The sequence below is a fragment of the Calonectris borealis genome, chromosome Z (assembly GCF_964195595.1).
Source record: "Calonectris borealis chromosome Z, bCalBor7.hap1.2, whole genome shotgun sequence".
Classification (NCBI taxonomy): domain Eukaryota; kingdom Metazoa; phylum Chordata; class Aves; order Procellariiformes; family Procellariidae; genus Calonectris; species Calonectris borealis.
The window spans coordinates 59,116,238-59,130,142 of NC_134352.1; the positions used below are offsets into that span (position 1 = coordinate 59,116,238).

Consider the following 13,905-nt stretch of genomic DNA (forward strand, 5'->3'; position numbering starts at 1 on the left):
TTTGACTTGCATAGTACTTGAGCTCAGAGTTTGTGCGAAGGTTACAGTTGCAATACTGAGCTGAAACATTTTCAAGTTGCTCTAGATAGCTATAGTCTATCTTCTACTGACATTCCATGGTTGGCGCCTGTAACCTAAACTACTGAAATACTGCAAAACAAATAAGTCAGAGGTTATATGGAAAAAGATCAGATTTTATAGGATACTGCAGTTCATGATTTAAAATACAAATTTTGTAGCTACAAAGCAAATTTTCAGCGAAGATCACACACATTTTACACTTGAAAAACAGGCAAAACTAAAGAAACAGAAAAACCCCCATATGTAGTTTTTAATACTTTTTCATTTACAGTCCTTTTTAAAAATGAAGGAAAAGGCATATAGGAAATGTCAAAACACTGTGTTGTAAAAAAATGTGAGTATAAGTTGTGATTTTAATCCTTACACAGCTATTTGTAGCTACAATGACATATTCTGATGGAAGATGACTTAAAGTGGCTTGTCTTCTATTTTTTAGTGTCTTCAATGAGAGATACTTTGCTTTCTGGAGCTTACTGTACCATGACTTCTAACACCACCTTTGGTCTTCAGGCAAGGATTATTACAGCATTTTTCTTCTTTTAGTAAGCATTTATTAAGACTGTAATTTCACTTGGAGAAATTTCTCCAAGCTGTGTCGCTTGGGGGCCAGGGGGGTGAGAATAAGAGGAATAGGAAGAGTGGTAGTAAGTACAAAGTAAGTAGTAGTAATATTAGTAAGCTCAAGAAACCACCTCACTGCCTCTTTGCCTGTGATGCTTTCCATTTTGTAACATTACTTTTTGCATGTGTGTGTTGAAAGCTAAGCATTCATCTAAACATTTCAATTCTTATTAATTAAGGTAGTAACTAATTAAGTTACTTCTTTGCTTTAAGCTCTGTTTAATAACTGATGTATTCAAGCAGAAACCGATCTGCACATCATGAAAAATTGAGTAAATATTAGTCAGTGACATAAGTCATTACTTTGGTGCCAGGATGTTCTATGCGATCCAAAGACAGTCTCTGAAGTGTATGTGTTTTTTTTTCCTTTGAATGTGATCTAGCAAAACTTACTTGTCATATTGCATGCATAGTCCCAACACGTACAAAAAGCTTACCTAAATCCTTTTTTGCGTGATGGAAATGCAAGAGGTGGTTTCCTCTGGAATTGAGATCTAAGTCAGTATCTTAGAGTAATACTACATACTGTTGGAAATCATGTAAATTAAATTACAACTCAAATAATTATTTTCATAACTCTCTCAGTTAGGAAAATTTGGAATTGAAATCCTGAAGGTCTACAGCTGCTGCACATGCACTCATGCTTGTCTTCTTTTCTTGGATAATACACAGTTGGATGGCTTGCTATATTCAGCGGTAAATGAAGTAAAGCAATCCTTATGTATGTTTCCAGTAAAGTATGCTGGGGCTGCACATAGAGGAAAGGTGCTGTAAGATGGTTGCAAGCCACCCTGAACCTGGCTGCACCCCATCAACCTTTATCTCTTATTTTTCCTCCTTGAAAATTTAACTTTCCAAAGTCCTGATCGCACTGTAGCCAGCAGGTGTATAACCTTTGCAATCTCAAAGCTGTGGACTTGTTCTGACAAGTACAACACAGAAAGTTCCTGCTTCCTTGTACTCTGTGCAGATGTTTGTCTGTGTGATAAGCCACCCAAAGCAAACCATTGAAAAGTTTCAAATTTTAAAGATGGACACACAGTGTGTAAAGCCATGAAACTCTTGCTGAAACTCAAGGGGGGATGATAGGGGTTTTACTGGCTTCTTTCTCTCCTTTAGGGAGGTACTTTCCTGACCTGTGCCCTCTTGCGGCAGTCTAATATACCTCCTTTTTAAAAATGCTTGTGAAACTATCATGTGTTTAGATGGGTGAAGGTAAGTGAATTAGAGAGGTTTAATTGCATTAAGGACACCTGGTAAGAAGACAGTAACTGAGAAGCTTGAATTTTTGATTATGAAATGTGAATCAGGTTGTGATCTTGTGTATTTACCAGCTTGGCTACAGCTTTTCTGTTAGTTGAATATGCAACATGTAGGCCTTTGAATATCAACTGTGGAAAACGTCAGTCTGAATTGTGTTGCTGTTTCCGATGTACAATTTTTTTAAACTACCAACAGAGGTTATTAAAGTTAATGTGTTTACTGTTCTCATTATAAGTGGTTTTCAGTTTAAAAGTCAGGACCTGCAAATATCCTTGTGGATGTGGGAAAAGAGTACAGGATGGATTACCCTTATTCTCCTCTCTTTCCCAGATATTTGGGATACTAAGGAAATACACACCTTCATAGTTTTCCAGCCGCTGCTTCACAGCGAAACACTAATTCTTTCATGCATTGCTTACAGCATTTGGGTAAACTTTTTTCATTCCCACAGCATTGAACTAAAATGCTGCTGTTACAAAGAAAGTATGCTGTCCCTCTACAGCAAACAGGCCATGAATTAAGTTACAGTGCAGCAAGAGGGAGCTTGGTAAGTCCCTACCCCCCAATCTGGTACTCAACACATCTTCAGTGCTCTACTGTCCTCACTAGTGATACAGAGTGTCAAAATCGGCTTAAGGAGTCAACTTTGGAAGATGATTTTAAGAATAGCTGAAGTTATGTATTGTGTAGTTGTAGCAGCTGAAAAGCCATGTTCTGGTCTGTCGGGATCAAAGTACTATGCCGCATGAAACATGCCTGGAGTAACCGGGCAGCAGTGTGATCAACTAGCCCCTTGTTGTGCAGCTGCCCCGCGCCCCGCCTGCCCCGCCGGCGGGCTCGCTCCCTGCCGCCTGCAGCCGCGCTCCGGCCGGGAGAGGGCAGCGCTCCCCTCCGATAAGGCGCAGGGGGCCGATGCTTCCCCTCCCGGGGCCGGGGCGCCGTCGGGGCCGCGCAGGGCCCCCCGCAGGGGTGCTGCCTTCCCGCCCGCCCCGTCGAGCAAGCGCGGCTATCGCTGCCGGTGGGGCGGGCTGCCATCCGCGGCTGCCTCGTCCCGGGCGGGGACGGGTTGCCTCGGGGGCTGCTCCCCGGGAGCCGGGCACCAGCCTGCCCCTGCCCGGGGCCATCACAGCGCGGCTTTGTTCCCTCGCTCCGCAGGCTGCCGGGGCCCGGGGGCGGCGCATCCGCGGGGCCGGGCGCGCCCCGCTGGGCTCCCGCAGGCGCGGCCCCGGCGGCGGCTCGGCAGCGCCGCCTCCTCCCCCGGCAGCGCGGGTGGGGGCGCAGAGCCTCGCCTGGGACGCCCCGCGTAGGTAAGGCGGCCGCTGCCCTCGGGGCGGAGGGGGGAGCCCGGCCCGCGGCACCTGGTGCCCGGCAGCCCCCGGCCCCGCGGGGCGGGTCGGCGCCGGGGCCGGGGCCGCTGCGCCGAGCCAGGGGCGGCGGGTTGCCCTCTCCCTTCCGCGGGGCGCGACGTGAAGCCCGGGAGAGCTGCTGCGGCGGCGGCGTTGGCATTCTGCCGCTGAGCCGCGGTGCGGGCGCCGCTCGTCTCCGGGGAAAACGCTTCCCGTGGTCTGTCAGCTACCCTCCAAAGTCCCAAAAGTGGGGAGAGGGAGGATTTTTTTTACATACATGTTTTTTTTTCTTGTTTGTTCCTTGTATTGCCGTAAGAGCCGCTCGTGGTTTTTTCATTTCTTGTCCTTAAGTGGACAAGGTATTTGGTTTTAATCATGAAAGTGCTTGCCTTTCTCAGCTGGAGCAAAGGAAGTTTTTAACTTATTTACTTTAACTTCTTTAACAACCGAAAAATATGAAGGAAATGAAAACTTTTCTAACGGTAAAATTCTGAGAAACAACTTTCGAAGCAGTCCGTGGTAGCGTTTTGTTGGGATACTGGTGTGTGCGGCGTAGAGTTGCACAAGTTTTCAACCTGCACAGTGATTCTTATATAGAAAAAAGGCTCTAAAATCCTTCGGTTTTATGGACTTACTCCTGCCTCTGTATTTGGTTGTATACAAAAATGGAGGTCTTCTCATAAGTAATTATAAGGCACACGAATGCGATAGAAAGCCTAACAGATGACACGTGTTTTTCTTTTGTAGAGCTAATTTGCTCTCTACCACACTTCGTGGAAATAGGATTTCAGGAGGCATTTGAGTATGAGGAATTTTTCTACGTAGGTAAATGTATTCTGTGACTTCGGTATGAAAAATCGACAGGACAAAATCTGGTGAAAAGATTTGAGTATTTAAGTGCTTTTCTTTTTCCAAAGTGGTGGTTGAATATCGAGTGCAACAAAGAAGGTGATCATGTATATGTGTCTTAATAATAATCTGCCAGGAAACTCATCTGGCCTTCTCAGTTGACTTGTAAATTAGACATTTCTGCCAACGTGTTGTTATGTAATATTGGGGAGGAGTATTCGTTTTCTCGATCTGAAACTGCTGGTGTTATTCAGGAGAAGTTCCCATTGTCTCCCCCTGGAATAGTTCCTTTGTGGGGCCGTTTCAGAAGGGTATGGTGTGTGAAATGGCCCGACATTCTTGTGATCTGAATAACACGTTGAACGAGAATTTGCACCAGGATATAGGAAGGATAGCCTATGACTAATATAGTGACTCAGAAGATGCAGTTCCAATTTTTGGCTTTGCCAGCCAAAACCCAGCTCTCTGCATGGCCACACATCGGTGAAGCGGCACCTGCATGTCTCGATTTTATGGATGGGGGGATACGGTAATCTCAGGGTGGGAACTGAAGGCAGGAATTCTCTGTGCCTTCTACAAATAAGTCTTTTAGGTTCTAAGATGGTACCTAGAACAGCAAGCAGAATTTGTATCACCATGCATATTTGTGCCCATGTATTGAAGCTACAGAAGTCTTTGTTTGCACCAGGAGTTTTCATACTTTTTGACTGAGCGCTCCTTTTTTCCTCTTCTGTATTATCTTGAATATTACTACATCCGTAGCATCTTCTCACCCCCTGTCTCAGAAATGTTTTTGGAATTTTCCTTAATGTTGTCTGCTGACATTCTTCAAAAATTACAGAATTTTCAAAAATTCACAGATTTTCCTACTGACTAGTTGAGCTGTGTGAGTTGTATCTTTCAGGCTTAGTATCATTAAGACAAGTGGGTACCACTAAACTACATTAATAATTAGAAGAGGGCTGTGAGGTGGAATAGTTGCCCTTCTCAATGGAAGCTGCTTCTATGAATATCAGAATTATATTTTAATGACTTTTAGTATTGAAAATTCTTGCTCTTAATGGCTGTAGTTTGTTGTGCTGTTCTAGCTGTTCATGAAGGTGAAATGTAAATTACAAAAGCATCATTAAACACGCAGTATGTCCCCTAACTTTCTTTGTTATAGCAGTTTGGTGGATGGCCAAACCTGAGTGATGACGAAGCGTCACAGATAGCATTGGAGCGTGCATTTGAATGCATTTGTAGAACCAAACATTTCTGATCCACTGTCTGTGCTACCTGTACAACTGAACTCTTTAAAGGGTTTGCTTTTGCTCTGGTCTCATGGCTTTACAGTGTCCAAAGTAGGGAATAGTAATTGTAAAGCCATTAAAAAATCCATCATTAGAAAGATACTATCTGTGTCAAAATGGGCATTACAAAGAGTGAGGGAGGTGAGACAGATGTCTGGCAATGGTATCAAACAGATTTTATTTTGTTTTAGTGACCTTACATATAAACTTGATTTGTATAACCCATGTTTCACATTTCTAAGGTTTCTAAAATCTAGAGCCCCATTTTATTTTTAGTTGAAATGAAAATGCTACATTAAGAATGTTAATACAGGGATGCATAAAGAATACATTTTGCCAACCTCAGGAGCAGGCTTCTGTCTAAGCAGCATTTTTCTGGAGTTGTTTTTGTGTTTTAAAATCCAAATCTATTTTTAAAAGGTTAAAAAATGTGACCCTTTTTGGAGACTCTTTAAATATTTTCCCTGCTAAGAAGCACAAAATGGCTGTGGCTTTAACAAATTAAAGAAATACGATAGCCATGAATGAGGTGATGTTTTTTGGAGGAAGATTTAAGTTTCTTTTTGTCTCAAATTGTTGAAAAGAGAGCTATTTTAAAAGGCATTTAGCTGCATTTCTTCTGTTCACTTGCTTCAAGAGCAACTAATGTGTGGTGAAGTAATCAACACTGGTGCAAGCCGCTTCATTATAAATTTAACAGGCAAGGGTTTATTTTACCTCTCAGTTTGAATACTGTTAGAAGGCAATCTACGAATGTGCTTGTGAAGCTGCTAGCTGAGGGTTTTGCTTTGTTCCCTCCCTATCCCCCATGCTTTGCTCTAGATGTTTAGGAAAGCCAAGTGTAAAAATGAAAATCATGTCAAAAACCTTGGCTGTAAAGGTGTAAAACTCTGATTTTGGGAATATAGCATTTCTTATGTGTGTATTTTCAACTTGCTACTTTTTTCCTTTCATTTAATTCTTCCAAGGTCTTTTAATCAGGTCCAGAGCAAGGATCTGGACATAAGATAACGTTCTGTACCACGTTCAACCTGATCACTGCGCAGTGCAGTTCCTGGTGCTTGGGACTCTCTGAGCAAGCCTTTAGGTATACATACATAATGTAACTCAGACGGAATCTGTAAATTCAAAAATACAGTTTGGTTCAGTTGCTGTGCTTGTTGAGAGGAAGTAGTGGGATGATTGTTAATGGAAACTGGCTGGTCTGTGAGCACCACACTGGAATCTCACTGTTTTTGAAAAGTATTAAGATCTGAGAAATGTAAACACAGTATGTACAATAATTCGTGTCCATCCTAGAGGCTGTCCTGTTGGTTAATGTAGCATCTACCTGGTAAAGATAATAAAACAGTGATAATGGTGTTGTGTAACACAGTCATCCAGTGGAAGAGAGCTCGATAGAAGACCTCTTAACATGCATGTGCTGCTAGACTGTTGCAGTGCACGAGACCTTTTGCTTAGACAAAGATGTTAGATTTTAAAGCATCACAAATGCTGCTCTGGGGATTCCTGCCTACCTTCCAATGGTCTCTGGGTGGGACGCACCCTCGCTTTCCTGTTGCTCCAGTTGATCAGAAATAAAGATCTAATGTGCTTGTCTTGATGGTGGCAATAAGACTGTAATTCTCAGTGTTACATAGGCATGAGTTTCAATGTGACCATCACCAAAAAGAAATATAATTAAAAAAGGAAGAATTGAATTCCAAGGCACCTGCGAAGCATCACTGGGGGTTTATTTACATGGCTTGACAGTTCTGACGTTCAGTCAGTTGCTTTACAATTTATGAAACAGCGGTAGCAGTCTGTGGCACAGAGGTGTGGGATTATGGTCTGAAAGGAGAACATAGGGAGCCGGGTCCAAAGACCTCGTGTTTTGTTATCTTTGAACTGATACCCAGAAGAGAAGTATGAAATACATATTTTATACCACTGCTTATACTTTGCAGCCATTTGCAGGGCTTTCACAAACTGTGGTCTGGTGCTGCTTAAGGAGCCATGGAGGCTTGCTACGGCAGCAGCAGAGCCCCAAGTTAAGTGAAGTCCATACCAGTGGCTGCTGGATCACAGAGCAGCATCAAAACCAGAGTCCTGTCTTCATCTTCTCTGTATTTTTCTCCCACAGTTATATGCTTTATTTACAGGGAACAGGAGAAAGTCAAGTTGTGAGTTGTAAGCCAGGTTGCTGTAGGATCAGGAAGTGCCCTTTTGTGTTTAGGAAAACGCTGATGATACACAGTAGGTGCTAGGACAGCCAAATAGTAGTCACAGTGTTGGCTGAAGGGTCACCTTGTCAACCAGTAGAAATGCCTTTCTGCTGAGATTTAGATAATGCTTTCCCTTATCTAATTTCTTCTGTGTGTACAGTGAAAAAGTTTGATAACTGACATCTTTTCCATTAAAATACAGTTAAGTCAATACCTGATGTTTTTATTTTCCATCGGTTTATTTCCTTATTGTGGTCCTTCTAACATGTCTTGATAATTGGGGAAACCATCCTATAAAATACCAAAATTTGTAATGTTGAAAGAAATTGGATATATGAAAGTCCCATAATTGGCAACCAATAAATAAAATACTGGATGAGAAAAAGTGTTGGAGGGATTATTGAAATGTCTTGCATGTTTGATAAAACTGAAAAAACTTGTTGATGTTCATCTCAATAACTTGAGGCTGGTCAGGAGACCAGCAATAGCATTTGAAACTAAATTTAAGGGGAGATTGTAGGTTGAAAAAAAGTTAGTTAAATAATATTGTTTTCAAAAGTTTTTTTTTTTTTTGCATATTTACCTCTACTTGACTGAAAGGTATGCTGCAAGTCTCTCCAGTTTGCAGGACATCACAATAAATGCTTCCATTAAATTTACTGCTAAACTGGATGCTGAAGGGGGCTTTTTCTGTGTGTAGATGAATCCTGCTACTGCTGACATTGGCGTGAGCTCAATATTTGTGGGCAATGCCTGAAACTGGACCTGTTTGTTAGATGCCCATCCTGCTGGTTTCTGCGTCAGCGGCACAGATGTCAGAGGAAGAGATCAGGTGTTGCTCTGTGAAATGATGTGTATCCATGGTGTTGGGCAGCTCGACCCTGCCCTTGCTGTGTGGAGTAGGACTGCTCCTCAGCACTCGGGAGAGGTTGTCTACATGGCACCTCTGGGGCGCTGGGGACCCTGCTTTGTGGGGAGCTGAGCACTCTTTGCCATACAGAGGAGGTGAGCAGTAGGGTGCATGTGATAGTGTCTCCTTCAGTCCCTTGCCGTGAAATGGAGGTTGCGCAAGAGCTGCTCTGTAGCCAGAGCTGAGTATTTCCTCCCTACGTGCATCCTCTTCTTCTTCCTGCCCCTCCCAGCCACTTCCAGCGGCCAAGCTGAGTTACTGTAAGCCCCAGATGGAGGAAAGATGTGAGCCATTTGTGTAAAACTTTTTTGTAAACAACCAGCACTCTTGAGAGTGTGAGAAAAGCAGAAGAGGTCGCTTAGTGCTATGTGTTGACATTCATCGATTCTTCTGCCGGAAGCAAAAAGAGTACCATTAGGTACACCTTTGTATCCAGGAGACAGCATTATAAGCTAGTTTGTCAGGGGAGCGTGTGTCGAAAGCACTGATCATATTTCAGCACGACTCTAGTCAGTGCTGTATGGAAAACATTGATTGCTTCAGATCAGCTAAATCTTCAGGTTATTTATCCACTCGGGATCCATATTGAGCTAGGTACTTACTATTTCCGAATGCACAAGCTCTCAGGGGATCCACAGTGTGACACAAGCAAAGGGTGAAGGGAACTGAAGTCGGGATGGCGTCGTCTCTCCAATGAGTTGTGTTTGTATTAGCCAATACAAAATAAGTTTATTGTACTGGTGGTGCAATGATAATCCGCCAAAGGAAGGGTTAAATTATGCTTTCTTGTGCACACTTGCAGTAGAATAGGTAGACTAGACTGGGTACCTGCCTTTCTCATCCTTGCAGAGGAGGAAGATGTCGAGATATGTCTCTTGAAGCTCTGGAGGTCAAGCTAGTCATATGACAGAAGTAACCAGGAGTAGGTCGTATCCTGTTGGCATGGCATAATGATTTGAATGTGCTTACATTTTCTTGCAGAGGAGATGGTGGAGTTTAGTTTGGATGTGTTCCTTTAAAGAGGGAGAACTATTGCAGGTGAAGGGATTTTATACGGCAGAATAGAGCAATGGTGTAAAACAGCTGGCTGGCACGTCTCTCATTTCAGCCAACCATGAAAAGATGCACTGTATATATGTAATCTGTGTAGCAGTAATGGCAGTAATTGTGAGTTGGTGACAGGTCTGGGATAGAAGTTAATGTGCTTCATCCAATCTGTAAGGTGACACTTGTGAAAATCTCCACCTTCAAATACTCCTCATGGAATTAATGTTACAGTTTCTTAATTTCTCTTGTAACCCTGTTTTCTGTACAAACAGGACTACGCTTCCCATGCTGCTGCTCTTAAGGTTGGGTTCAGGATGCCATTGCTGGAAACTGCAGAGCTTTGTCTCTGTCCGTCAAAGCGAGATGCCTTGGAGTCAGCTGCGGGATACCTCCTCCCTCCGCAGAAAATAAGAAACCCCTCTGTCTGAGTCTCGCTGCTGACTAGGCTGGCTGGATTAGTGTTTGCCTTGATACCCTTTTCTTACAATATGAAATTTTTTTTTTCCCCCCTGAACATTTGTGGCCAGTGATTTTGTAAAGGGGTTTGCCTTCTGTTTTAAAACTATACTGAAGTCAAACTGCAAGAGTGTAGGTACTTGTGAATGTAGACTAATTGGCGGCCGCCACGAGATGAGTATTAACAAACTCGTTGTTTAAAAGGAGTGTGTGCTGGGGTGGTGGGTGGATCATTTTTGTTTTTGATTGAAGCTGTGCATTTAATCTCTGCAGTTTGTAGGCAGGGAACTTCTCAAATCCTAGCTGACTCATAGCAGGCTGTACCTATGCATTAACAAGCAGCAAGCTGCACAACTGTGTTGTTCTTGGAAGCTGTTCAGCTGTAAAAACAAGGCCACGTCTGAGCTGAGACAGCCTCCTCTTAAGACACACTCTCTTTTTTTGTAGCCTGTTTCAGCAAGTAGAGGAAGACTTGTGCGTAGCTGTTGAGCTCACCTTGCTGTTTTAAAGATACGGGGTTGCTTCTGGTATGCTTTTCTCATTTGACAGGAGTATTATTTTTAGAGTATGAATTTTGAGAATGTAGTGAGTTTGTAATATAATAATAGAAGTCAGGGTTGCTATGATGACTAATGATAGTAATGCCAGTGATGACTTGTATCAGTAGCTTGCTGATAAGGTAATTAAGGCGACCTGCCTTGGAGGTATCTTCTATGAAGTTGCCGCAAGAACAGCATCAGACACTTGGGATATTGGTGTGGAGTAAAAGTTGCTACAACTACATCTTGAAGTCAAATTCCGTTTTTTGCCTCTAGAGATAAGAAACGCTGCAATTCCCACTACTTCATTTGCTGCAACTTCGAATGTCTCGGCGGCCGGGCTCAGCCTGACCTGTTTTGTTTACTGTGTCTATTGTGTGAAAAGCATGCAGCATGTTAACTAAGTCCAGCCACCCCTCCTCCAGCCTTACATGGGTATCATTCAACTAGCGTTTCCTCATTCTGGGGAAATTTGGGGCAACTGCTTAGCTGATAAGCGTAATATCCTTTTTTCCTGGTTCTGGAAGATGTCAACTTAGTTTGCAGACATGAATAGGGTGTAATGATATCGATGCCTCCTGATGGGTGTGTAATAATTCCACTGGTTTATTCTGTTTCTAGATGCTGTGACAATGGAGTTGAGCTGCACTGAAGTACCTCTTTATGTAAGTTCTACAACACTAGGCTTCTGCCCGGAGAGTTGCTTTCTTTTGGGTAATGGCTCATTCAAAAGCAGGATAAATGAAACCAAAAACCATTCTCTGGTTGTCTGAGACCACAGGCTGTTGAATGTTGCTGTCTGATGCAGGCATATGTGTGGATGATGGTTTTCAGTACTGTGGCTCAGTTCTCTGAAGTAACTTTAAAATTATTTCCTCTTTATGATCATTATTTTCTTCTCCTTCAGTAGTCTTAATTGCATTTTTCAAAAGCAGAGTTACTGCCTGTGAAGAGACACTGCTCAGTCTCTCTTTCCCACAGTTTACAGCTATTTTTTCCCTATAAAATTCCAAATTACTATTCTTTCCACTTCCTCAAAGCAGGAAATTGCATGTTATGTCAAAAAATGAGTAAGTTGAAATTTTTAATCAAATGGAATTTTTTCTGCAAAACCTGAAGTGATTGCTTAGAATAGTTGAACTCAGAGTTCAAAAAGGTAGTAACAGAGTAGTAACAGAGGGAGAACATGCATTAGATAAACATGATTTACTTGGTGCCTTCAATGGGATGTGAGTATGAGGATTAAAACTTGGGCAATCCAGTCATTATTATTAATAAACCATGGCTGTCTTTTTTGGCTCCTGCCGTGGTTTGCAATGAGAATGGTAGTAGCAGGGATACATGAATGTTGGTGTCTAGGAGGGTAGTGGGAGGGCACTGAATAGTTTTCAAAAAGGTGGTAAAAGGTGAACCAAAGACAGAAACAAAACAATTATCTGCTTATCATGATGAGATGGGGTTGGAAATGGAGGAATACGAACAATCTGTACCCTGGAGTATTGAAGGAACATAGGATTGCTAATGCACCAGCACGAGTTTTCATTGTATTTGTCAGCTTGGGAGTGGGAACCTCAGGCTCGCAAAAATTTGATGCAATATATTCAAAGGCAGTGAGGGGAAGGATTTGTGAGGCCTGCTCATGTGTTGTTGGTTGTCTGCTGCAAAGTTTTAAAAACACATTTTGACAAAAAGAATAATCAAGGACATGGATAAAATGGATGAAATTCAACATGGTTTTATCATAGGTGGCTGCATAAGACTGATCTGATGTCTTCCCGCAATAAGATAACTGATCACTTTAGAGAAGGGCAGTGCAATGGGCTTAATCCAAGTTGTTGAAAATGAAACATTTGATACCATGTCTCGCAGGAAATTCTTACGGAAGATAAAGAAGGTGGAGATTAATATAAAGAGATAAGGATATATGAATACTGCAAGAACAGTTATTAGGGTAGAGAGAAAGATGTTACAAGTGATACTCCTTAAGGATCATACTAAAGTTCTGTTTAACGTTTTGATTATAACCCTGAGAGCCAGATGTAGGCTTGTGAAATCTGTGTAAATCTGTGGACATCATAATATTGGGAGATGGTTAGTACTGGGGAGAATTCAGTTATTAGATGGGAAGATTGAATTTTCCCACCTTTTATTTAATCCAGCTAATAAGAGCATGGTACAAAGCTATGCATTTGGGGACTAATAGTGATACATCTCTTATGGACTAGGGACTCATCAGGTGGTGGCAGAGAGGGCTTGGGATGTATGAGTCGCTTGTAGACTGATGGATGTGAGAATGTCATTTTAGTTGGGAACATCCGCCCTAAGCTTTGCACAAGTGAGAGGCTGTACGGACCTGAGCTTTGGTAACTTGCTGGTTGTGGTCCTGGGCTTTGGTAACTTGCTAGTTGTGGTCCGCAGCCTCCCAGCCAAATCCCAGAGGGGTCTCCTAACTTGCTAGGAAGCCGATGAGAGTGGTTTGGATTGCCGTTAGGCGGTCACCAACTTGTTTTCTTGTGGGGGGACCAGGTGGAGATGGTGTTTTTCCTCTGGGTCACCAGTGTCCCCAAACCTGAGGATAGTGGTGAAACATGGACTTCCAGAGACTTGCAGCAGGAGCACCTGGGGTGAGTTTCCCAGAAACTGGGAACTGTAGTCATTTTTTTACAGCCTCCTACATTTTGTGTGGATGAGTGTGTGTGTGTGTGTGTGGAGGGGAACAAGGGTATGTAAAGCTTTCAGGGCTTCTGCAGGGAATGGGAAGGGGCTACGTGAACACCCTAAGGTGATTGAGAAAGATTCAAGGTTGTCTCTCAATCCCCATCTAAAACATGGGGAGGTCTTGGCAGACCTTATACTGATCATCTGAGGTTGATGTAGTTGCTCTGGTGAGTTAGTGTCTGAAAGTGTTGCAGCTTCGCAGTCTTGCCCGTCACAATATTGTTCCTAATCTGAGTACTTCTCTGTGTGTCTGGGAAGATCAAAGAGGCCTGTCCATCTTGAAAAAGACCTTGAGTCAAGGTGTTTCGTTTCTCTTGGTTGGGTCCAATTACTTCATCAGTTCTGGCAACTCCTTTTAACTGCTTCTGCTTTGTTTGCATGACTTTGCTGGAGAACACAATCAAATCAGCATTTAAATTAGACATGAAAGTCCCTTCTGATTGTGCAGTTCCTTAGACAGTTTTCATTAACCAGTTCTCTGGCTAGCTGAGCTTGTCTAAAATTTGTTGAATCTTCATCCATAAGCAGCGATAGAGAAAGCATCTCTTGGGAAGACTGAGGGAACATGACAAATATTTG

General features: G+C 42.7%; 1 protein-coding gene across 1 annotated transcript in view; it reads left to right on the forward strand.

The window, feature by feature from the left end:
• The first annotated feature begins 3,243 nt into the window (after window positions 1-3,243).
• ARHGEF28 (Rho guanine nucleotide exchange factor 28) overlaps window positions 3,244-13,905 on the forward strand; it is a 125,806-nt gene continuing 115,144 nt past the window's right edge. Inside the window, exons 1-2 of the mRNA XM_075138496.1 lie at window positions 3,244-3,272; window positions 11,230-11,273. Of these exons, the coding sequence (XP_074994597.1) occupies window positions 11,241-11,273 (33 nt within the window). The 5' untranslated portion in view covers window positions 3,244-3,272; window positions 11,230-11,240. The remainder of the gene's footprint in view (window positions 3,273-11,229; window positions 11,274-13,905) is intronic.